Consider the following 27,276-nt stretch of genomic DNA (forward strand, 5'->3'; position numbering starts at 1 on the left):
TGGCCTGAACACAAGACCCTGGGAACATAGAACCCTGAAAATAGCACCCTGGGAACATAGGGCCAAGGTCAAAACTGATGTTCCCCCATGAAGGCACCTGGATAAAACATACAACCAGGGATAGAATGAGATAAAAAAAAAATCCTATCATGATATCAGTGACCAAAATGATACATTTTTTGACATTGTTTAAGAATTGTTAAAATATCCTGATGAGCTCTGAAAAACACTGAATTACATTACATAGGCTGAGATCATTTTATCATTGGTACAGTATTGACAGACTTTTTGCTGAACCATTATCTCTTTATAACCTCAACCTCAGCTACAAAATAATCAAAAATCAACTACATCTGTTACGGTTTTCACAGAGCAACAAGTTCTTAAACAACACTGCAAACTGGATCTGCAGTGTCTTCACAATGTACATAGTTATCAGAATGATTAAAATTTGAAACTGTATAATTACCACTGGGTTTTACATCATGGTATTTCATTAAAACTGGTAATCAACCTGTCCCTTGTGTCCCTCCCTGCAACTTCTCTTGGTGCTTAGAAACCAAGAGAGAATCAGAAAGAGGCTGGGAGAGAGACTGGAGGAAAGAGAGGAAAATGAGAAAGGCAGACACAGAAGACCAATCAGTCTAAATTAATAAGCTGTGCACGATTAGCTCTAGGCTAGACCATGCTAATCTGCTGCACACTGCATTGGTGCTATTTTGGTGAACACATCCTTTCATTCCAAATCAACTCCAGTCCACCCAGTCCAACAGTGCGGATCACTTTAACATATTTTACATATTGACATTTTTCCCAAGTCATTTTGGGCCATTTCATTTGGTCCATTCATCATGAAATTGTACACACACACACACACACACACACACACATATATATATATATATAAAAATCCAAATACATATATTTATATATACCCTGTCCTTGCAGCAGAGCAGAGTGTATAAGCAGATTAACGTCAGATGTGAAGCTGTGCGTGGAAAAATAGTCAATAGGTCCATTTAGTGACATACGTATTAAACCCCTAGCCACACACTCGCATCCCCACTGACATGCTGCTTCAACCTGGATAATCGCTCTATTGATTTATTGATCATTCACCCCCTCGCATTTTGCACACTGGCATTTTTCCCCCCTCCATCCAATGCCCTCTATCTTTATATTTCCCCCTCTATCCCTCTCTCTCTCTCTCTCTCTCTCTCTCACTGATGACATATTTTTTATCTACATTTTCTCTTTATCTTGATATATTTGTTTGTCCCCTGTGTGTTTCTCTCCTTCAAGTACACGTTTTTACTGCGTGTGCACAATATATTGACAGCAGATTTATTAACAACAATACATGGCTAATACATTTCTTTCATTTAATCTGCTAAAGAATTCATAGATTGTTATTTACTTTGTGTCACAAACTGCCTTTCTGAAACAGGAAAACATATGAATAGGAAAGTAAGTCATGCATCAATCACATTTTAAGTTTCTCTGAATAAACAAATGAATGACAAGCTCTTACCGATTAGAACTATTCTCTGAATGAGCTTACATACTTACTATGTAAAACCACAGCGCATCCAATAATAAATGAAGCCTTGTGCCTTCATTAAACAGTGATACAAACATGTTAGGTCACAGAAAGCTCAGATTTTACAGGTTAACTTGGACATGCATGGGCCATAACTCTTCTGGTAGCAGTATTAAACTTAAGGGGCTAAACGGATTGCCAGTTCAATAGGGTTAATACTTACAGTAATACAATAATATTACTATGCCAATACAGGCTTGCATGAACCTGAACATGAAAATCAAATGAACGCATGAAACATGAAAACAGGGTAAATAGTTTCCAATTTTCATCACTAACATCCACTGAGAGCCTCTCGCTCTCATACGTTATGTCTTGTGTCAAGCTTTCTGATTGCTGTTGCTTTTGTTAGTTTGCTGCTCATTGGTTGAGCCATAGTTGTCCCACAAGCCAGTGTCCAGTGTAATCCAGGGTACGATATTGCCGGGATCAGTGGTGTGTTTTACTTGTAAATACTTCAGATTCAGTGTACTTCTGTGATAAACTTACAGCTAGCAGTAGCTTTTTTGTTTTGCTTTATCAAAAGAGCTTTCACTTGTGCTCTCATTGATTGCCAGGGTGGGGTGGTTACTTTGAAAATGTATTCTGTTACAGATACAGATACAGATTATCTGTTAAAAACTTGAATTGTAACCTGGTAATCACTTATTAAGGCACCTATACTTACACTAATATTTGATGCAAACATATGTACAGTGTACATAAATCTACCTCATAGCATAATGAAAACGCAAATCTTGGTTGTTTTGCTCCTTTCACTTTGCTCCCCTATAGCTGTCCCATATGTTATTTCATAGTGCTCAGACTTCAAATCTTGACTTCATTTACAACAACACACAAACACATGCACACACATACATGAGCCAAAAATATCTTTCTGATAACTCAGCAGTCAAATGCTACTTGTCTTCGACAAGGGCAGAAGCAAGACAGAATATGGTCATTAGTGTTTGGCTGAACAGCTAATAGGCAAGGCCATCAGTTTACAGTGTCACAGATTATGTAACAAATACTGCTGACTGGCTACATATAGCCTGTTAAATTTCAGTTTTTCTTCAGCTTCCACCCTACAATAATTTAAAACCCAACGAAAGCTAAAAATAAACCCTTAACAAATATGTCCTCCTCAGGAAACCAAAATAGCAGTGCTTATGTTAAGGCTGCACTAAAAAACAAATGTTGCTCATTTTTTCTCAAAGAAGCACAGAGAAATTAAAGAAATATTCCAGTGTTTTTCATCCTAATCCAGCTGATATTGAGCCTCACACAAATGGTCAATGATCTCTCATTTAGCAAAACGGCCAAATCTAAGTAGAGCAATACGAAAACATTTCAAACATAAAGACGACAAAATGTGCAGTATAATTTGTTTAGTTTAGACATGTATACTCATCAGCAGTCAAAAAGCTGACAAGCTCAGAAATCAAGGCCCAGCTCCCCAGGAGAAAACTGGAGTGGTTTTAACAGGAAAATAAGAAAGATTTGACACACTGAGACGAAATGTACGTAATCGCTGTAGAATGATCCACTTAATTCGTCAACAACTATGTTTGTTCAAAAACTATGCAAATGCAATACAGTTGTAAACTATACCGCTCATTGCTTTATTTGTTAAAAATCTGTTGCTTTCCATACCAAAGTCTACCAGATCAAAATGTGGAAGAAATCTTCTTTTGAAACTCCTCATCAACAATAAATATAAACAGAGGTCATTCCAAAAACTCTTATTGGCCATCACTTGTGTTCTAGCTGCTAAAAGGCCTGTACTGGTGCTTCAAATTTGTAAATTATGTAAAACCATTATGTGAAATGACACACACACACACACATCTTCTAACTTCCACTTATCCTTCTGGATTGAAATCAGGGTGGAAATATGTCAAAATTACTGTCTGTGATAATCCATATGCTACAAATGCAGCAAAGAAGAGGTTAAAAAATGGACAAATATTTCTTCACAAATTTGTTCTAACATTCCATTTTACCACATACTGCTTTTATATTGCTCAATATGCAACTCATTTTGTCTAATCTTAATTAATTTTGGTTTATCCTTTGTTCCATGCTCCAACGCAAAGGGCAACATTCAACTCTTTATTCCTGACTTACAAAGTCATATGACCACTAAGACTGTTTGCTGCCAGCTCTTTTTTATGTCTGCAAAAAGTTTCTTAATCTTGAGTAAGTTTTTCAGTTCATGGCTGTGTAAATACCCCAGCCTCCAGCAGACTCCTCAGGTGATAATTTCACACTTGTGATTTTATGCTGTTTTAGTATTTCAGCTTGGTCGAGCGTCCTTAATTCAATCTGGCGTCTATCGCTCAAACTCAAACAAGAACACCTCACAACAGCCAACACCCACAGCAGGCACTGTAACACTAGGGACATTTTTTTAGAAGCCTAAGCACTTAGTGATGCCATGGCCTCGTTAAAAATCAAAGGCGCACTGCACAAAATTAGGTCATCATGGGTTTAGGTAGGGTAGAGCGGGAGGACGGTAGAGTGTGTGTGTGTGTGGTTAGAAGGCCTTAGCATTAAAAGTGCTGAGTCATTATCAGTAAAGTTCAAGTTCATATAAGACAAATCTGTCAATTTCTACAAAAATGTATCTGTTACTTAAAGCCTAAAAGTTTAAAACACAGGCTTTCTCAGATTTTCCAAAAAAAGCTTTTTGTAGACGCTACGTAGCAGCTTAGTTTTGTACATCAAACACTGAACCTATCAAGGTCCAATACTAAAATACACTCATGCACTAACACAGCTAACTTAATATTTGAGATGTTTAAACAGTGCAGTTTGCAGTTGACTAAAATAGATATGGTGTTATTTAAAATGACAACGGTGTCAAATTTATATTCTATATCTTTCTAATAAACTGGCAAATATGTTGTAGAGCTTACAATGTTAGCAGCAGCTTAGTATGCTATAGCTTCACACACCACAGCACAGGTTTGATTCTGGCTTACTGAAGCCCCACTGATGCAAGTTTAGAGGTTAAAGAATCAACTCTGAGGGAGCCAACATATTTGTCATGTGTTAGGTAAGCTACTCTTGCTCCATTGTCCTTGTTAGCACTACAGCAGGGCTGCCCAAAGTGTGTCCAGTGGGCCAAAGTGGCCTATAACGACACTTGACCCCCTGACCCAATGAGCGAAACATATTTTCAAGCTATATATAACTTATTAAATTCTTCTTTTCCTTTTACATTTGTATTTTTTACGTATTTTAGTAACAAAACAATGTAATGTCATCAAATACATTTTTTAAATCTAAATTTCTTTATTGGATTTTATTTTGTCTAGCGTTAGCATAGCAAGCAGGTAAAACTGCTTCACACACCACAGCACAGATTCTTGCTCACTGATGCTTCACTGACAAACATTTTGAAAATGAACCTCAAACCTGTGGCAGCAAACTTGTTTTTGTGTGCAAAACCATTATACGAGCTACTCCTCATTAGCACTAAAGGCTAGCATTAGCTTAGTGTGCAGTGAGCAGACTAATATGGCTTCATGCACCACAACTCAGGTTCAATATCTGCAAGTTTAGAGAACAAAACACAAATATTTGTGAATGAAGTATAATTGCTGGTGTTGGAGTGACAAGTGTTAAGACTTAAGGATGTTCCTATTCCACTTTTAGTAGTTTCCAGGGACATAACAAAAGTCATAAAAATATTTAACAATTTATTATTAAACAGAGATTCTTCTTATGGTTTAAATTATAACTTTAGAGTACAGGCATTCATTTACAACCACAACTTATTTTACATAATTTACATATCCCTAGACAAAGAACTATATCTGTTCATAAAGGAGTAGGGAGCGACATGGATCAAAATTAAAGCTTCCTGAAGCTATTTGTAGTCAGTTAGTGTGGCCCAATGCTGTTAAATACACAGCAGAACTATTAGCATATCAAAGAAAGTCTGTTTTCTCTTACTCACTTTGCAGGCTACATTTAAGGGCTTCATGGAGGTTCCGGCTTTGCTCATTAAACTAGGAAAAGACTAAATCAAAGTTAATCAACTTTGCCTCCAATCTGTCTGAGAGATCGAATACCTCACTGTAAGTGTGCCCAGAGACTAATTAAACACAAACTATGAACCTGAGGCCAAAACACACTGTGCACCAGCAGGTGGCACTAAACTCACAGACAATATATATGATGATACATGATCACACACGTAAGTATTCAGGTATTTCCAAACATGCCCAGGATGAGAATTTGACTTATGAATCCCCCTGTGTGTCATGAGTTCTATGAGGCTGAGGGTACATCTATGTAACCAGCATTTGGGTCATCTTTTTTTAAGGCTTATGAGTGTCAAGCACAAAGGGATTTAAAAATCAGCTACTGCAGAAAGAAACTTATTTGCCACCAAGAAAACTACAGTTTGGTGCAAAAGTCAGAGATCACCCTTCATTAATGTAATTTCCAGTCAAAACAACTATTGCGTAAAAGTTATTCATTTTTCAGTGTTGCAAAAAAGACAGAAAATATAAATTTAGTACATTACACAGAAGCCTCAAATCAAATATCAAATGTTTGAATATTTAGTGTGCCCAGACTTTGCCTTTATTACAGCTTCTTTTCAAGGGAGACTTGCTTTCAGTTTTTCCTAGAAATCTGCAGGGATATTTTTCCACTTAGAAGACTTATACCTTGGAAGTTGTTTGCATTTTCTGCTTCTCATAATCCAAAAAAATCTCAAACATATTTTGTAAGGTCTGGATTCTGGGCTGGTCAGTCCATTTCTCTGAGAACACCAGCAGCTTATTTGTTTGATTTGCAAATTTTTCTTTTTGTCTGTTTCCTTTTCTCACTAAGGGCTTCTTGACAGCTGCACATCCTTTCAGACTCATAGTGTTGAACGTCTTCTCACAGTGGAAGGTTGGACAGAAACACCTGTGGATTTTTTTCAAATCTGAAGCAAGCATAGAGTGTTATTTTCTCCTCTCAAAGTGGAAAGCATTAACCCCCTAAGGCTGAGGAGCTCAATAGAGAAACTATTAGAGTGCATCCAGAAATAAAAGAAGTCTTGTGTATCTTTTACATAGTGATACAAAGTAGCTTACAGATAGCACTGATTCTACATGCTCTTTAGAAATACCTCCCAAAACTGAATAAACTGTACTTCACTGTAATTTAAATCGATCAAGGATGATCTCTGACTTCCATGCAGTACGTTAAACATGAACACAAACAAGAGAGCTTCAAAAAAATCGGAGCTTCCTGAAATCCTAGAAGACATCTTTGGTACCATGTTTATACTTCAGTGTTGTCGAAGTACTCACCTCTCCCATTCTCCACATCCTGTGACGCAATAACAAATCCGAATCCTTCTCCTGGCCTCCTCTTGAGCTCCACCTCGAATCCCTGCAGTGCAGGAGGCCGAACCTTCTCCTCTATCCTCACTCTGGGGCTGAGTGCAGTCCCACCATCCTCAGAGCTCATCCAATCACGTGGCTCCAGCGTCAGTGTGACAGGTACTGAGTCTAAGAAGCTGGTGCTCTGGACTAGCGAGGAGCGCACCAGTGTTTGAGGAGGTGGGGTCATGGCGTTCCGTGGCACAGGTGGACTGTTGGCGAGAGGGACTTGCGAGGCAGAAGCAGGGCGTGGTGGTGTGGAGCTGTGTTGATGCATAGAGTTTGGAGAAATTGGAGAATGTGAAGAGCCTGGAAACAGAAATAATAAAGAAGGAGAAACAGTGGGTAAACTGTCAGTTTGTGAATTAGAAACACCTTGAGTTATTCTAATCAGCAAAATGATGGGTTTTTGTCCATTTGGTAGAATCTGAAACTGAACAGCTCTGTATGTCACTTGCCTCCTCTCTGAACCAGCAGAATGACCTCTCCTATACTTGTGTGTTCCTGCAGAATTCGCTGAACCTGGAATGATATTCAACATTTTATTTTCTACTTCCACATCTCAGTATCAGGCCAACCTTAGACATCACAGTTATCAGAGGGGATAAAATAAGCATGTTGTAATTTTTTGCAATTATTTTTGTAATTATGTTTGAAACAAGAGGGACAAAACCTTTAAAGTGCAAATACCACTCTTTTATTTATTTAATTTACAAACAAAATGGCCATTAATTACAAGCTACATTTTCAGTGTCAAAAAAAACAGGAAACATATTTAATAGAAAATTACATAAAGGCCTACAACACTAATAATAATAATATCAAATCTATCAGCATTTAAGTCCACTCTTTACTTTTGTGCACACTACTGCCACTTTAACTATTCCATCCTTCCAATACTAAAACCAAACCAAGCTGTTGCCAAAGAGTCACTGACATTTTGTTCACCTGCAAAGACTCCAAACAAACAACCTACTTCCCAAACATACCTTAGCTGCCTTCAAGGTTTTGTATCTAAAGGAGATATTTCTGGGTGATAACATAATTCACTTGCATAATGAAGGGGAAAGTCAAAAGAAAATAAGTGAAAAAACAAGAGCTTCCAAAACTGCAGATCCAAACATAATTAAAAGATGTAGTGAAAATGAGATCACCAAAACTGTCTCCATTGGATAAACTACTTAGAGCTTTCTGTTTGAGGAACAGGAGACAATAAAGGTCTGCTCTTGCTTCAGATCTGAAAAAATCTGTGTCCCTGTCCATTTGTCTATCGTGAGAAGACAACTCAACGCTAACTACAACTCCTAAGACTGAACTTTGGAGGGCACACTAAATAGTGAAAAAAAATATATTTAGTTATTGAGGCTTATGTGTAATTTTCTGTTAAATGTTTTTTTTTTCTTTTCTGAGGCTTAAAAATTAATAACTTGTATATAAAGCCGTTTTTGACAGAAAATTCAATAAATCTGACTTTTGTACAATACTGTATGTAGTTATGTAATCACATTAAAATAATTCTAAATGTATAGCCAAACAACAACAGCTTGACTAAGCCATTTTTACCCATGTATACCTGAGTGAAGCTAAGGCTTTGCACGTCGGCTCCGTTGATCTTCATTATGATGTCTCCAGGCTGAAGGCCGTGACACTGCTGCCGGTCCCACACTCTCTTCACCATTGTCAATCTCCCTCCATGCCCGCCAGCCATCACGCTGAACCCCATCCCTCTGCCCTCCTCACACTTGGCCAGGGCGACTGGCACCAGCTCTCTGCCTCCGGGCCTGACCCCACTGCCACCACTTGTCGCCCCTGGTGAGGGGATGCTGCTGCCGGGGCTGCCACTGCTGACACTGGCGCCACTGTTGAAGGTGAAGTATGGTCCGTCTGAGTGGGCGCTGGTGGGAGGGGTGAGCAGGGAGCGCTGGGGCTTTCGAAGCTGCGAGTATCTGCGCCCTCCATCCGGGGAAGAAGAGCTGGGTGCAGAACCGGTCTCTGTGTAACGGAGGGGTGATCGAGAGGTGGGTGGTGTCGGGGCATAGGAAGAGAGGTCACTTTCAGAGGACTTGGTGGAGTAAAAGCGCACAGGCGATGGAGGGCAGAGGGAGTTGTTGTTGTGGTTTCGGATGAGGGAGGCCCTGAGAGGGTAGTGGAAAAGTCAGCAAAAGAAAACGCACCAGGAAAACTTAAACAATGATGTCATATTTGACCCCTCCACACCTATCATTGAGCAAAATGCCCAGTTAACTGATACCACCTCAGAAAGGCATCAAAGTACATAAAGAAAATGCACTATGTTTCCAATTCACATTGATTTTAAAATAAGCTGTGAGTTGTACTGTGAATTTTTCTGTGGTTCCCATTAACATTACCTGTGTGATCCTATAGCTGACACCACCTCGCTGTCGCTTTGGCTGGCCAGGTCTGCACTCTGCAGCCGCCTGATCCCTCTTGCAGAACGAGGTGGCCTCAGGAAGCCACTCTCACTCCCATTGGAGTATGCATAATAAGGTGGAGTTCTTGGAGGAGGAGAAAAATGCGAAGCATTGCCGTTGGCATCCAGACTCAACCTGGACGCCCTTCCTGCGAGGGCTCGAGCGTACCTCCCCTCAGCACTTGATGTCATCCCGTTGAGGTTGAGCTGTGCTAGTGTTGGGAGTAGGGCCTGGGGCTGCGGCTGGGTAGTGGTGGGTGGAGGTGGAGGTGGAGGTTTTAAAGCAGGTTCTCGGGCATCCAGAAGCCCAGGACGGCGCTGTTTGGGGCAGCCGTCAGGGTTGTAGAGCATGGGGTAGCCCCTTTGGACCACCACATCCACACTCTGGCCCACAGGAACAGCCTTAAGCAACTCTACCACTTCCTTATGAGACGTGCCCAGCACACAACAGTCATTGATGTACACGAGGATATCCGCTAGAGGACAAAATAGAAAATGGTAAAAATTAGTACACTATTAGATATCATCTAACGGTGCAACTGATACTGAAATTGTGACGGGAAAGCTAATAGTGTTGTGTTAAGAGACTACCTTATATAAACTCACTTTCATAGAACTTGGAAAACAGTAACTAGCAGGTAAATTTAAATGTGAGAATGTGAATGTGGAAGACTTATTCTTTTATTCAAACAACAGTAAACATCTAATGCTCTTGACAGTCCATAGTCATAGTATGCTGAGCACCCAATGTACCCAATATACACAGATGCTTCACGCTTTGCTTCACACTAACGCAGACGCTTCACGCTATGCAAACACAGTTTTGCACATTGTCACATACTAAAATGTGCCATGACATCATTCATTCTGAGCACTGCTATAGTGACAGCCTAGCCTGGCTGAGATGTTTTAGACTGCCAGTACGCTTTCAACTAGTCAAATGTCATGACAGACCAACAGTTCTACCAGCCTCAGACTGTGTTTGTAATGCGTTAGTTGACTGTTGTCATTTGTGTTGAGTATGTTTTTGACCTAAGCTTTTTGCACCAGTTTCAGGCGAAAATGAGACGCATTCTGCCCTCTTGTTATGTACGAAACTGGCACACAAGTCTGAACAAGTAATTTATGGTGCATGCATATGGGAAACTCAGAATGTGCTTCTCTCCCTCATGCATTTGGGGAAGGATTGTGCAGACAAGGGTCAGAGGTATTAGTAATGCATCTGATTACATATTCCACTCGATTAAGTTTATTTTTGAGCAACAAGTAGCAGCTGGTTTCATGATAATGTTTATAGGAGGCTTCCTTTAACTATAGAAGCAGTAATAGTGGCAGCAAGGCAACATGAGAAGTGCTTAAAAAATATTTGCCTTCAAAATAACACTATTTCAAGTTGAGAGGTACTTGAGTGAGCAGGCAAAGCACAAAATGTGACGACAGGACCGAAATATGCTCTTACAGTCTGTGTCACTGTTTCAGAAATTCTGCTTTTTATGTGCAACAGAATTATATCCCTATAAAATGTTAGGGAAAACTTAATTTATTAACACCGCTATCCCTTCATCACTGCAATTCCGTTTTCTGTTTTGTCCACTCTTCTAATCCAGTATTTTGCTGCATCATTAAAACTCAGGAGTGCACTGTGGGTACATATAGCGGCTGCACCACAGCCCATTTTGCGCTGCATCTGCTCTCATACATCTGGCTCAGAATGTTTGGGTTGTTTTTTTGATGAGGGACCTAAAGAATGTGGGGGGGAAGGTTATGTTGCCAAACTTACTGAGAAAGTGACAAACTGCCTGACACATTGGTGCAGCGCAATGGAGCAAAGGAGCCTGCTAATTGCCTCTTCACTTAATGCTGTAAAAACCAATAGACTTCACGCTACCACAACTCCTCCATTCTGTAAGTGCACTGAATTTCGTGGGAGAGTCTTTGAATTATGTTGGTTTAATTACGATTGTGTAAGATTGAAGAGACGATATTCATATTGCCACCCTAATGGCATTTCTCATTATGGTCGCTCACTAAGCACTTGGTTCAATGTCTTGATCCCTAAATATATCTATTATCAAAATATACTTTTTAATGAATTCCGTGCAGAGGAAAAAATTTAGAAAGGCAATGGGAAAATAGGCAAGTGAGAGAAAAAGACAGAAAGTGAGAGAAGCTAGAGAGAGTACTGGCCCGAGCACTGCTGGATTACAGTACACGGGCCATTAGGATTAGGGAGAGATTGAGATGCTGCATAGGATCATACAATAAAAGATCTGGTCCAGCGTGAGAGACAGAGAGAGAGAACGTCCACTAGGGTCAGCATCGACCTGCATAAGTACACTGTTTTATACTGTTACTTATTGAGTCCTGTCACCTTTCATATGTCTTATAGTCCAGCAAAGGATGCTCTAGTTCTTATCCATGCAAAGACAGTAACTATTAAACAGAAATTTCACAGGTTTTTCAAATTTTCTGAATAATTAAATTCTTAATGCATAAACATAGTCATTCAGGGTGGTCTGATATGAAATGCTCTGTTCTAGAGAAACGTACAGAGTCGGAATTGTTCATAGTAATATGAACCAGACGTCTGAAGCATTTAATGTCTCTAAAAGCACCATTTTTACATTAAATAGTTATAAATATGTTACCTGATGCCTAAGACGTTGTTGCTTGGCCTAAAAATGTAAAATGTGATGCAATCATGGAGGAGAGATACAGTACTGAGCAAAATCAGAGACCACACTTCATTTATATGCTTTCTGGTCAAAACAGCCATTAAGTACAGGTTATCTTTTTTTATCATCAGGAAAAAAGAAACAGAAAATGACAAAGAATTAAATAGAACTAAATATATTTTTTTCTTTATTTAGTGTGTCCACTCTTTGCCTTTATTACAGCTTCCTTCCTTTTCAAGAGATTTGTTTTCAGTTTTCCCAAGAGATCTGCAGGGGATATTTTCTATACCTTCAAAATTCATCCTTAGAAGCTGGCTGCATTTTCTACAGTTTCTCACAATCAAAATAATCCTAAACAAAACCATTGATGTTGAGGTCTGGACTCTGGGGTGGCCAGTCCATTGCTCTGAGAACATCAGCAACTTCGTTGTTTGATTTGCATATTTTCTTCTTTTTTGTTTATTTCTTTTACTCAGTAACAGCTACACATCCTTTCAGAGTCACTAAGTTGTCTTCTCACAGTGGAAGGATGGACAGAAACACATGGATTTTTCAGATTTTTTAGGTGCTGTTTATCTGATGCTGACAGTTTTGGTGGTCTATCAGGTCTTGCACGGATGTCCAATTTTCTCTGTATCTTTTAATTTTCTTTTCATTTTTGGAAGCTGCTTCTTTTGACTTACCTTTTCCTTATACGGGTATATTATCTCATATCTCCTCTCCTCAGAAATATCTCTAGGAAAACCTATACTAAAATTGACTGGAAATTAAATAAATGAAGGGAGCCTGACCTTCACACAGTACTGTACATGCAGGATGTACAGAGTAAGGCAAAACAGTCTCCTAAAATGATTTTTCTTCAGATGTGCTATTATTTTCCCATTTTCAACATTACATATAAAATTATGTAGATTGACTAGCCATTTTTGATAGTAAATAAATCGGATATATTTCCACTGTAGACATTGCTATCCATTGTTACTAAGATATTTGAGTCAATGTATTCATCTGCAATACACTATTTTGTATCAAAATCACAAAAAAACATTTTGTGAATTGTGTAGAAACTGTGAAAATCGATAGAATTTCCCTTTAGGTACCATTTACATATTTAATTTTACTGACATTCACTGCTATACTTTCATTTAGCTTTTATTCATTATGCAAGATTCATCAGTGCTGCAGACTTTCCCCTCTCCCCAGTGTCTGTTTGTGGTCAGTGTGTGTGTGTGTGTGTGTGTGTGTGTGTGTGTGCATGTGTGTGAGAGAGAGAAAGAGAGAGAGAGAAAGAGAGAGAAAGATAAAAGCAAATGTCCATTAGTAGACAGCCATAAAGCTCTGTAATCCAGTGCTGCACGTCCTCTGACTGTGACATATGACCCTCCTGCAGACTGACCACACTGCTGTCTCGTTTACAATCTATTCTCAGATTCTCCGTCATATACTATCAGCAGAACCCAGGCCAATATGCTGCAACTATCTGTAGCCAACAGACTATACTGTCTATCTATACCATAGCATTAAGCTAATTCTGTGGCTATGATACTAATTCTGTGAATGTAAATGATACTAATTTTGTGACTGTAATTCCAACAGGCTAAGCCTCTAACAGGAAAATGCAGTTTGCAAGCTCTGGCTCTTTAGAAAGCTCTTAGCAATTTAATAATAGATTTAATAATAAAATTAATTTCTCCTGAGGATACTCTGACTACAGGATCTATTTGGCAAGGGCAGAAATATTGTTTTTCTGCATAATATACTGCTTGTTAACTGTTGTTGTAATATTGGGTTTTCAAACGTTGATATGTAATATTGCTGCAATATTCAAATATAGTCTTTAACAAATCACAAAAACATTGAAATAGGTGAAGAATAGTTGAAGTTCTCACATCAGTAAAGTTAGTCATGGACCATACCTCTGAAAGCACCACTATTTATCAAGTCACGCTGTCAATGTTTTGGCCTAGCTGGCCTTCACTGGGGCAAAATTGAAATGCAATGTTAAAAAGCTCTCTAACGAATTAAAATTAAAAGCTAACAAATAACAGTACATTCCACAAACAGGTGTCTGCAACAGCCTGAACAACCCTGGTCATTTTACATGTTTTACTGATTGAACACATTCTCTATAGGGAACAAACTTAAATTTTCTGCACATTTTAAGGCATAATTTCTATGTATTTGTGTTTAACATTTTGGAAAAAAACATAAAAAACAAAACGTGCCATAACTTTTGCACAGGCCACATTGTATGTTTTATTTTTTCTCAATATGTTAAATTTAGCAAAACAAACAGTAATTGTACATTAAAACATACAGAAGTGTGCTCTCTGTATAGGATTTGTTAACTTATTGTCACTTAGAAAATCAACGCAATGTCATCTGAACTAGGGGTACCCAAACTTTTGCATACAACTGTTAATTTCTGTGGGGGCTCTGATTAATCTATTTAATCTAGTCATATTCCTGACACAACAAACATAAATAATTTTTGTCAAAATAATGCCCAATGATTTTAAATCATGTCACATTTTGTGTTTTGTTCGGTTTTTAATATATTGCAAGGCAAAATAAACATAGTGAGAATCATTAGTTTAGCAGATTTTTTTATTAGTGCAAAAAAAGTTCTCTAAAATAAATTTGAACTTTTAGACACTAATCAAACCACCTGCAACTGCTGCAGCTGTCATATGTGTGCTTGGGTTGGTTACCTGGGTTGAGAGTGGGGGGTCCTCCGGGTGTGATGCTGTAGACCTGTAGGAATTCTCTGGGTCGGCTGCCCCCTACAATGTTGAAGCCGAAGCCACGAGGACCCTTACAAATCCGAGTGTGGAGTGAGTAACCCCTCAACTCTTCTGGCTGATCTGTAAACTCTCCCACTGAGAGGACGGAGAGGAAAGGAAAAGCCAGGTTCAATATGAGGAAAGGGAATCAGATGAAGGGGGAAAAAATGTATGTATCATGTATCTGCAGAAACTGTTTAAACCCTAAAGAAGCTTGTGGAATAGTGAACAACAAACAAACAAACAAATAAATAAATATTCTGAAGTCATTATGAGTCTGTCGGACTCACACCGTGACAAATGCAGCAATATATTATTACAGCACCCTCTAGTGTTACATATGGAGCATTGGCCAAGTCTTAATAGATCATGACACCTGTAACTAATCTATTACTCTCACTGTCAGGCACCTACTACTAATTCTAGAGTGCATCTTTATGAAATGGCAAGGGATATTTTATAATACATAAATACATAACATAATAAGAAATCATTTGTGTAGCAGTACATTATTATCTTTTGTTATCCAATGTTATGGTATTCTCATTCTTTAAAATAGAATGGAATAGATGTGTGATAACAGAGATTACATTCTTAGTTCTTACATTCAGTCATGCAAACCGTCTCTCTGCTTGATGTGCGGCGGCTATGCCAGGAGGCTGGCTTGGGCTGATGACTGCAAAACAACATGACAACACAAGATGTCAGTATTGGCATGAGAAAAAGACAAGCACCCTAGAGTCACTACAAGACTGTTATTGAAAAACACAGAAGATATCACTGCACAGTTCTACACACTGCACACATGCATTATACAGTATTGGTTGTAATAATTTACATTATGACATTCATTCACTATACTGCATTAATTGTTTCGTCCTCTTATCTTGAACCACTCTGTAATATAAAGTGTACTACCTCAAAAAAACAAACACTAAACTCAGCATCAGGATTTGGGAGAATATAAATATTACAACAGTACTATATGGTCATGAACAGATGTCTTACTCTGTAAAGTATGGTTCCCCTGAGTCACTGTAGGTCATCTCCCAGGTTTCCAGCCCCGCCCCCCGTCTCCCTCTGCCAGGTCCACCACCATTCTCCAAGGCACTACCGTCCCCTCCACTGGAGTCACGTGATTGGCTGGGGGATAATGTGGGGGCGGGGACACTGCTAGCACCTCCCGAGCCACCTAAAACACCAGTAGCAGGAAGAAATTTGAAATAAAGGTAAGAAATTTTGAAACAAAAAAGCACTAAAAGAGGAAGATTGTGATCAAAGGTCTTTATTCATGTCAAAACAGGCACCTAGTCTAGTTATCATAACCTTAACATCAGTCTGTCAAATTATTATTACTGATAGCAGACAGAAAAAGAAGTCAGGTAAAGAAAGTGTTACAATGCAGGATCTATTAATCCCTTTTCTCAGTAGTCATAAAATTCAATTTCTGCAGGTCCAGCAAATTAACTTGATTTCCATTCTGCTGGTAAAATGGCCATTGGGAGGCTGGCAGAGGGAGGATTAGGGGGTAATAATACATATTTGCAGGTTTGTTTGTTATTTTCAAGGCAAGATTGGATTTGATTTTTAACATTTTATGTGTTAATAATGTCTTTGTTTATTTAAAGTTCTAATTATGTACTACAGAACTTGATTTGGCTCAGATATAATGGTAAAATAAAGCTATAATACAAATGTTATTTCAGAACAGAAGATCGTTGAGTATGTCCTTGTGCAAAATAATGATCTTACAATACTGTGCGACTGACTTATAAACAACACAAAAATAGACAGGATGCACCTAGAGGCCTTTTGATCACTGACAGTAGTTTCCACACAAAGACGGCACATGAGAGACCCTTGGAAGAGAAAGAGGCATAGCAGTGATATAGTTTTACATTTTTGATAGACTGATTCAAATGTTTATTTTTAAAACTTTTCAAGGGTGCACTGAAATTGGTTCACCCTTATTAAAGATGATAACAGCTCTACAGTGGTTTCATCAACTGGACCGCATGCTATACTGCCTCATAATGTTATAGACAGTGCCAGTGCTACAAGCAGCAGATTCATCCAACTAACAACAGAACCAGATTTCTGTCTTGTGCACAGAAGTTCAATGACTTCCGTCCAAAGTCCAAAGGAAATCAGTACCGTGTCAATATCTGCATCTAAGTGAGGTCAGCATTCTCCCCCTCCATTTTGACTGAGGGAAAAGCATATCTAATCCATAGAGACAGATCACTATGTAAGCTTCCACTGTTGATTGGCTGCGATAGTACAGTTTGATCGATGGCTTTGTGACATCCGTGCCACTTCCCGCGAGACAAGAGGGCCAGTGCAGCAAAAGTGCACAGACAAACAAAACTAAAGTGAACTTATGAAAGAGTTGAATGGACAGTTTTAGTGAATTGTGGATTGAAGTGACATCCACTTACATCCATCAGAAAAGAGCCAAACTCACTAAGGATTTACTAAAGCCCTTAACACATGTTAGAGCAATATGTGAGTCCAAAAAGCAATAAGAGAACCATCGACTGGTCAACGGAAAAAAGGGTTATCCAATCATCAACCTCTTCACTGCTCCTTCAAAGGTTTTGCTTTGGTCTCTAACGCATATAACAGCATATTATTGCAACAGTTTGCAGTAAACTTTAGCCACAACTTATTGTATTGTCATACAACAGAACTGTGTAAACAACTGAACAGCTTTCTTCTCAGTAGCTAGTCTCATTATTGGGTTCCTAGTAAGATTCTGGCTCAAGATAGTAGTGTCTGCCTCAGAGAATCTCAATAAGCTCTCAATCACACATCAGTTGTGATTAGATGGAAGATTAGAAGGCTCCACTTTGGAAGCTACGAGACTGCTGGTTTGATTCCTGGGTGGCATACAATATCCCTTCCAATACCCCAGGCACTTCCACTGTGTTGCCATTATACCTGGTACTTGGGGTGTAACGATTCACAAAATTCATAATTCATTTTTATACAGCATGGTGGTGTCTTGATTCAGTACAATTATTCAATACAGTGAAAACTGTGCCTGAAAATCTGTCTGTTAATGTTTCCATTTTCAGTTTATTAGAGTAGTCAACATTACAAAAGTACAAAATTTTACAGTAATGCTCCATCCACTTACAGTGAGTTTGCTTTTACTCCCTGCTCTACATTTTAAGGTGAAGAGGAAGCAATATTTTCAAAGGAAAGAGGGCCTGCCTCAATGTGGGCTTGCATGTTTAATCTTTATTATACTTCATGCAGTATAATCATGTTAAACTGAGTACTTAATTTGCTCCACTCTGTTAAATGTATTGTTTGAGTCCTGTGTGTATTGAATTGAGAAGGTCATATTGAATGACACAATATGACATGTTGTATTGTTACTCTTCTACCTGGCACATAACTTCAAGTTTTGAGACAAAGAAATTAGATTTGTTGTCCATGATATTCTGCTGCACTTTATGAAGCAACTGGCCTGCTGACTGATTTACTGTTCATCTTTGATCTTTATCAGTCAATACCGATACTGATTGCAAGCTAAAAAATTCAGACAACTGCTAATATCGGCCAAAGTTGTTTTAAATGTATATTTTATATAACAACTTTTCACTCTAGTTTTAGTTAAATGGTACTTTAGTGACTCATATGATTTTCAGGTCTCAACTGTAGCACTTCTTAAACTAAAACAAACAGCTAAAAAGCACAGTCTTAAATAATACAAATACTGTAGAACTAGAGGGTGGTGCTACCCATAATGCTCTATGCTTATGGGTCCTGTTAATTCCCTCTTATTTTTCATTAGGTCTCCTAATAAAAAGTTTTTTTGTGTTACAACCTGTCATTCAAATAGAGGTCTGCTACCTGTTGAGGGCTGACAAAATGTTGGGTTCTGAGACAGATTTGGGCTGTTTTTTTCCCACATACAACATCAAGCTTGGGTCAAGTTTTGTTTGTTTCCTAATGAGTGATATTTTGTATAAAGAAATATGCCTAGACTCTACATGCTCTCTCTCTATTTCTCTCTCTCTCTCTAGTAACATTATAATATAGTAATACTAATACTAATATAGTAAAAACTATTTGGGGTAGTTCTGAAGTTTGAGAAGTGGGTGAACTTGCCCCTAAATGAAACAGCTTAGATTGGTGGAATAGTCAACAGAAAGCTAAGGATTTTATGGACAGGTTTGGTCTTCAATTTCATGCTCATGCAGACCTCTAATCTAAGGTTTTCCCCTATCAATAGAAGACAGTGAGCTTAAATACTGGCAAAGCTTTGACCAAAAAACACTAATTATTAGAACAGTATTGCTGATATACATGAGATCAAATGACATTCTTCCCATTTCCTCTTTTGAGTTATAAACGACTTATAATTCACTGCAAGATAATGAAGCTATCACTATTATGTTTCTAAAATTTTAAGTTTTACTGTTATATTTGTTATCAGTATTTGCTATGTCCTATTATCTTCAGCAGAATATATGCTTAAAACTAAATGAACATAAAATTAATTTGAATTACCTCATAAGATGCAAAACCGAGGGAGCACCACAACTACTATTTGAAGAATTATTCTTTCCAAACAGCTTAATGATTACAGTAATGCAACATAGCATCTGTTCAGTGTCTCATGTATAAGGAGTGCAGCATGTATATGACCCAGCTGTAAAATATTTTCTCCAGCTTTATTAATTTAAACCGTAAGCATCCCCAGCTGGGACCAGAACAGCTGCAACCTGCCCCCCCAGTGCTAAGCTAATTAGCATGCTCCCAGTATGGACATAACCCTTAACACACACACACACAAATAAACACAGGTGTTGTGTTTTATCTGGACACTTCATCAAGAGCACTGGTTGAAACTGCATAAGGAAGAGTCTAAAGTTCAGGACCCTGGACAGTTCCTTGGTCATAAATATACACTTCTAATTAGCACATTTATCTACTACTACACATTTAAAAAAGATTGTTCATAGGTTGTATACAGTTCTATATAAAAACTTTTGAAAATGGTTCTATATAGCACAAAAAAGGGTTCTTCTATTGTTATGATGTAGCCTGGAACAATAGCAGAACCCTTTTTGGTGCTATATGGAGGTATTTTCAAAAAGATTCAATATAGAACCATATACAACACATTCTCCATCAATCTGAACAATTTTACCTGGCAAAGAACCATGTAAGCATGAAATAGTTTTATATAGAACTCATGGTTCAAAATAGAACCATTGCCTTTGCCAAAGAACACTTGAAGAACCATATTTTTAAGTGTGTACTACTGCAACTATTATAACTAAAGCAAAATATCATTGTAAATGCTAAACTTAGATTGCTGCTGTAGTCTCATAAACTAGACAGCTCACTGACCATTTATTGCAGTTCTTTTCTTTCGAGTTCAATGCATTTGCAAGATCTCACAATGAACATTTCCACCTGAACTGCAGAACAAATATTTCTGTTGGCTACTTAAAAGAGAATCCCACCGATTTATTGAAAATTTCTGTATAATTCAATTGTTGAGATGTAAACAAAGTCATTCAGAGTGTTTTGATGTTCATTGTGAAACTTACCGACTTGGATGTCTTTACAGTGGCGGCGATAAGAACCAGGGGTCACAATGTCTACAACACAAACATAGTCATTTTATTTACTGTCCAAATCGATCAGTGAGCCTACACGTGTCTGCTGAGCTGTTATATGTAATGTTGATAAGCGTAAAATACTGGTAAATTGCAAAAATAAGGAAATTAAAAAAAAGTCGCTGGGGACACATCAAACTACTCTGAATCACTTTGGAATTCATTTTAACAATTTGACTGTGCGTTATTTTAGACTGGTGGAATTTCTTTTTAAGGTGTGAATCATCTGGTCATTTGGAAACCACAAGAATATTTTGTCATGATTCAACTTCTGAAATGCAGCCACAAAAGCTTAAAAGAAGGCAGGATTCTGAGGACTTTGCCACTAACAATGTTACACAGACTATCAAAAGGACTAACTAAGTCTGGTTTGAATAGTATAATTTCTAGCATTTCTGTTACACACTTTTCTATTTCACTGCTTCCATTATTATACACAAAACTAAAGCACCTCCAAGTCAATACTCAGGTATTGTTTACATCCCTTCTCTTTCTTCACTCTTCTCCCCCTACCTGAGAGACCGGAATCTTCCTCACTGTTGTAGCCCTCCTCAGCTGCTTTCTCCAGGTTACTGAGGGACTTGCTGCGTGTACGAAACTTCCTCAGCAGGTTGCGGTGCTCCTGGTAGGTGATTGGGGGGCTCTCTGGACCGATGTGGACTGGCCGAGGGGTTCCATAATAGTTCCCTGAAAGAGAAAGAAAGTGGAAAAGAGCCTTGAGTATTTTATCTACTGCTGGATAAAGAATTTCTCGTTCTCTATCTCAACCATAGTGGCCTGAGCTTTGGCATATCTGTTACAACACTATAACGGCCTTTAGCCAATATCAACATAAAGTCGTATGCAAAAGTTTGAACAGCCCCAGTCAAAGTACATGTTTGGAAATTTTCTGAGTGAAAATAAGTGAACACATAATCTACAGGGAATACATTTAAATATGCCATTTTCACCAAATTTTTGTGCTAAATTTTAGTTTATATTTATTTGCTGAGTTTAAAATATTGAAAAAACTACCTCAAGTTCAAAATGTGTTGTGACTTTTGCACAGGCCACATTTTTTCCATATAAAGAAATTCAGCAAACAAACAGTAATATTGCTACTATAACGTCCAGAAGTATGTTCTCTGTAGAGGATGTATAACTTATTTATCATTTAGAAAATTAAGAAAGACAGGTAGTTTGACCAAGGACCTCAAACATGCTACTGTATATCAATATAAAAATCAGAATCTTTGTGAAATGCTCCGCTCTAGACAAACTTGCCGACAAATTGTTCACAGCAGTGATGGTAGGAACCAGACGTCCAAAGAGTTTAATGCCGCCAAAAGCTACCTCACATAAGGCTACAACATGCAATGTCTACGTATATGCTGCCCTACGACTAGTTTTGAGATATGCTTTAGACCTAAAACTTTTTTTTAAATACATTTGTGCTCGTGAGTTACATGCAGGCCATTATAAGGCAAAGTAGCATTTTTTTCACTAGTTTACTATTATCAACATTATATATATATATACACACTCAAAAAACACATACATTCGCTGCCACATTGCCAGTTTTGAATTGTACCTTTTTTTGCATTGCAGGCATTGTAACCCCTGATTCTGATTCCTATTACCTCCACTGTAAAGAAGTCTAGGTTCCTCTACATCATTTCACATCAAACGACTGTGAAGTGACTTTTCTTTACATCTCTGTGAACTGTAGTATTCTCCTTTAAGTGTATCTATGTGGGGAGTTGCTGCACTGAGACTGTACTTTAGCATGTAGCACAGAACAAATAAGCGAGGTAATGGCATAATCAATATAAACACACATGGCTGCTGAATCTGCAGTTTCCCTTTTATATCATGTAACACAGACACAGAAGCTAGATGTTTAAGGAACACATACTATGTATTATTAGTAACATATCAATGCTGTTTCTCATATTTACAGTAATGAGACACTCAAGATATCAAGGTCAACTTGATATTTTTGGCAGTGAGTAATCAATGCAAGAATGCTTTGATGTAGCACTTTTTTTCTAAGATTCTACTCCAGAAAGAACAGAAACGCTGAGCAAAGGCAGTACTACTGTTTTTCTCCACTTCTTTCCCAAGAATAGTCTTGAAGTGCTTATTTTGTTCTCCTTGTGGTTTTTAAGCCACATATAAGGCTTGCCAGTTATTGACTGAGTAGCTTGCCTTTGCAGCAGAATGTAAATCATAGCACTCGCCGGTCTGACAAGGTGAGAATGACGTTTATGGCTCTGTGTAAACGTCGCAGCATCTTTTATGCTAATACATCTCACTCTCTTAATCAAGAGCGGGAGTGATCCCGCCCCTGAGAGTTGTAACTCATGTGTAGACCCTGCAAGCGCTACCCAGGCGGTAACACCAGTGCTGAATATTAAAAAGGATCATTTAAGCAATGAGACTCTGTATATTCTACTGCAATATTAAAATGCTGTGGAGTTCGACAAGACAACGTAGCCTTACAGTGGTAGAGCAGTGTTGCCTGGATGGTGGCAATTGATCTTTTGCTGAGTTTAACTTTTTGGAAAAAATAAAACATACAAAATAAAATGTACCATTACTTTTGCACTGGCCACATGTTTATGTTTTATTATTTTTTTGTGATGTGTTAAAATGTGCAGAAGTGTGCTCTCTGTAGAGGATGTGTTCACTTATTTTCACTTTGAAAATTACCAAAACATGCAATTTGACCAGGTGCACCACAATGAGGCTAACAACCGTACAGTATACATATAATAATGATGTCTCGGGAGTACTTGCATGGCTAAATTCTCTGGGTCACATCACTTTGGTCTCTGGTATATATCGCTTACTGGACAAACACACATTGGTCTATATCATCTATTACAAAACAATAAGTGATGGTATTAAATCTAATGTCTTACTAGCAATACATTCAGAGACTTTGGCTTTGTGACCTATGACTCATTAAAATCTGCCCCCAGAGCAGTTGATGTGTGTATGTCCGTGTTGGTCATAATAAAATAGATCAGCATGTGGAAGTGGACCTTTCTGTACGCTACTGTATTTCCAATCACCGTATAGAAAAAGCTCAATACTGTCTTTATTGCTGGATGCACTGTGACAGTTTTTGAGCAAGTGTGCTCACACTGCTATGAAAGCGCTTATTACCAATTGGTTTAATCGCAGTAGATTAGGTGTTATGTTTTTATTCATTTGTCTGCTTTCTCAAAATGATAGTTTGGGACACAAACAAAATAAAAACGAACTACTTTTTGGCGTTGCTATAATCTTTGCTAAATAAATAAATAAATAAGACAGGAGCACTAACAAATCACATTATTGACAAAGAAGAGTTGATTAAATGGCAGCTTTTTTGCCCCTGCATTACAGGGTTAAAAAAGGAAAATGCAGAAAATGAAGCAGTCTGACTGATTCATGGCCCACTTATGCTGTAAGGAGGCATCTTGCTCCTTAAGCAGGGACTGAATGAATGCTTATGCCAAGAGACCTCATATAACTTTTCATTCTTTGCAGGCTCTGCAAACTCCTTCAAGGAAGAGGAGTATCATGTAAGTATTGAAATGGCACTTAGGCTAGGTCATCTCAAAATGGAAAGACGATACAAGACAGAAAGGCTCAACTGAATGTTACCTAGACTGAACCAAAGTCAGAGAGGGAAAAAACCAGGTGATGATAGAGGACGTCTAGTGTATTGTTGAACAGAGACCAGGTCTGAGATCTCTTAGTCCCCACTGCTCCTTTTATTCACAGTGTGAGGAGCATGTAGCTCTAATGTGAATGAACAGAACTCAGAGCAATGTGTCCTTTTACTGATAAAATAGATGAGATACTATGGTGCAATTTGAACAACCAGAAGGAATGTCCTGAGTGTGAGCTGACCTTTAAACTTGCCACTCTCCAAAAGAGCTCCTGATTCCTCTAGAGAGAAGAACTCCTCGACAGACACAAAGTTATAATCCACTCCTGTGATCTCCCCATCTCGAGGCTGTCTGGTCGTACCTACAGGATGCAACGGAGAGCAAAATGCATATTAAATACAGAAAGAATTGGAATAAGGGGTCACAACATTTACAATGCAAAAATAGCCATTTTGCTTAACATTACTGAATGTGCTTAGAATTAGTTGGGTTGTGAGAAGCAGAAGTTAATCAACTAAAACTGAACTTTGGAGGTACAGAAAAATATTCCCTGCAGATTTCTTTGAAAAGCTGAAAGCAAGTTTTCCGAAAAGAATGGAAACTGCAATACAGGCACACTAAGTATTGAAAAAAGGTATCTGTGTAAAAAAGGTGTCTGTGTACACACACACACACACATACACACACATTTTCTAAGCCGCTTATCCTTCTGGTTCATGGGGGAAACTGGAGCCTATCCCAGCGGTCAATGGGCGGAAGGCAGGATACAACCTGGACAGGTCTGTGTAATTTTCTGTTTTTTTCTAATGCTGAAAAATGGATAGCTTGCACTTAATGGACGTACTGACTGTAAATTAAATAAATGAAGACTGGTCTTTCACTTTTACACAGTAATGTAGGCTTCATTATTAGAGGGATTTTTCTGATAGGAAAGCATTTTATGACACAGCGATCTAAAAATGCAGCCCTGTTTGGAACACAGCTAGTGTTTTGTACTTTAAGGGGGGGTCTTGTCTATCTTATCATCCTTTTAAAGCATCCAACATCCTCTTGTGATGTAGAGGTTAACAGGCTTATAATGACAACACCCAGTCTGATCACACTGTTCAACCATCTAAATCCTGACATGTGCCTTCCTACAGGCTCTGAATGGTAACACACTGGCATGCCATCAATCTTCCTTTCCCTCGTCCTTCTCACTATCTTGTGTGATCTGACACACTTACAAACACACACACACACACACTTCCAAATTCTCAAATTAAGAACCCGATAGTGAAATCCCATGATGCATTTCGACTTGAACATTATTCGTCCTTTTCACCCCTGAGGTGCTGCATTCTGAACTTTATTGCATTGTGTGAATGTGTGTGTGTGTGTGTGTGTGCGCGTGCGTGTGTGTGTATTGACATATTCAGCCATAGCTCACACAGCCAGAGGCCCAGTGGTGTACTTAGACCAAGCTGTTTATCACCACACCCAGCACACGTCAATCACCGCAAGACCAGAAGCCATCAGGGAAGGGGAAGGAGTTTGTGATGGGTAGCCTGTCCAATAAGAAGAGTGACCCTAAGGGAGTTTGAGCGTGTGTGTGTGCCTACGTATTTGATGAAGGCCAAGAGAATTCTCAACCTCACAAAAAAAATCATGCAGAGACGCACACTGCCTCATTGCATATTGATTAATAGAATGCAAGATAATAGAAAATGTCTCTAAATGTCATTATTTAGTAGTTTAATCAATAAATAATCACAGGATACACATAGTGACATTCAGAAGGGTCAACAGTAGTATGCTTTCTTGTAAAAGGGGAAATGTTACATGGGATTGTACTTAAACTTTAACACAATCTGCATGACAGCTCTACCTTGAGGCTGTCAATACTAACAAATGTAACAGAAATAATTTCCTACTAGTAAGCCTGTCACAATTATGATATTTTGCTGACGTTTCATTTTCATATAAATAATTTCATTAAAAAATCTTTTGCTCATTGCATGCAACTATTAAAATGCAAGCCTAAAGTGGCCAAATTTGCTGATTAGTAGCTTCAAACATATCGACAGACACAGTATTAGACATTAAAAAGCAGTATGAAACAGTTCACTGGGTGAAAAATGAATAGTGAAACTCATTATGCTCAACATCATGTCTATGCTATAATAAAAAAGAGCCAATCAGCTTGTAGTAAAGCCGCAAGCGGTAAAAGCCCTCCCTAGTTGTGGAGATATGAGTATGCGCAATAGCTAAAATAAGCTGCAAAAACAATTTTTTTCGTGCGTTATTTGAGGAAAATGCTACAAACTATTTTTGGTCAGGTTTTACAAGTGATTTCAAATATGATTTTGAAACTTTATTATGGCTTTTAGTTTCAGGTTTATAAGTCTCTCATATAGGTCTCTCTCATTCTAGCTAGCATTCTTGCTATACAAACTACAGACTAGCTAACTTTTGAGTTGTCTTGCCTCTTTCCTTTAAAAAGCACATGTAGCACTTCACTTCTGTCCATCAGACAGGTTTTCCTGTAACGATAGACTCGTTATTTGAAGCCGTGCCGAACCTGACAGGTTTATAGCTGGTGTTTCCTTTTGTAAAACATAGTACCTGCACCTCATACGAAGACTAAACTAAAACTCTCTACTAAAGACTCGAGACTTGACTCTGACTCACACCTCAGACTAGAAACTCAGGCTCACATGAAGCGACTCATGAACATCTCTGACATAAACATGTAACAGCAGTGGAACACAACCGTGGTCAGTTTAAATAACTGCAATCATCTCATATAACTGTCATCAGCAGATTATGTAATAGTTGTGATAGGCCTACCTAACAGACTAATTTGATTGGATGATATTACAAACAAATTCATTCATTCAAGACACAATCCGGCACAACACAACTAGAGCCTCATCACTCCTTTGATTGCAATTCAACAGTAATTCAGTCTCTTTTTCTATAACAGCTTTGACTACTAAGAAAGTGATTGTTAAAATACATATAATACATATAAGATGCATACTGACCCACATGCATTTCTCTTCTGAAAAACAAGAAATCACAAAAATTACAACATATATCCAAACAGCTGAATGTAAACAGCTCAGTTCTCTTATATGTCTTTAAGTATTTCTATGT

The 27,276-nt window shown here is 38.2% G+C and overlaps 1 protein-coding gene across 1 annotated transcript in view; it reads right to left on the minus strand.

The window, feature by feature from the left end:
- LOC118813629 (membrane-associated guanylate kinase, WW and PDZ domain-containing protein 3) overlaps positions 1 to 27,276 on the minus strand; it is a 92,646-nt gene that overhangs the window by 25,818 nt on the left and 39,552 nt on the right. Inside the window, exons 4-13 of the mRNA XM_036579069.1 lie at positions 24,380 to 24,499; positions 21,011 to 21,184; positions 20,429 to 20,479; positions 15,867 to 16,050; positions 15,464 to 15,534; positions 14,787 to 14,954; positions 9,339 to 9,876; positions 8,543 to 9,104; positions 7,428 to 7,491; positions 6,898 to 7,278 (exon numbers count right to left, since the gene is read on the minus strand). Of these exons, the coding sequence (XP_036434962.1) occupies positions 6,898 to 7,278; positions 7,428 to 7,491; positions 8,543 to 9,104; positions 9,339 to 9,876; positions 14,787 to 14,954; positions 15,464 to 15,534; positions 15,867 to 16,050; positions 20,429 to 20,479; positions 21,011 to 21,184; positions 24,380 to 24,499 (2,313 nt within the window). The remainder of the gene's footprint in view (positions 1 to 6,897; positions 7,279 to 7,427; positions 7,492 to 8,542; positions 9,105 to 9,338; positions 9,877 to 14,786; positions 14,955 to 15,463; positions 15,535 to 15,866; positions 16,051 to 20,428; positions 20,480 to 21,010; positions 21,185 to 24,379; positions 24,500 to 27,276) is intronic.

Source organism: Colossoma macropomum, unplaced genomic scaffold (genome assembly GCF_904425465.1).
Source record: "Colossoma macropomum unplaced genomic scaffold, Colossoma_macropomum, whole genome shotgun sequence".
In the NCBI taxonomy this organism is placed as follows: Eukaryota; Metazoa; Chordata; class Actinopteri; order Characiformes; family Serrasalmidae; genus Colossoma; species Colossoma macropomum.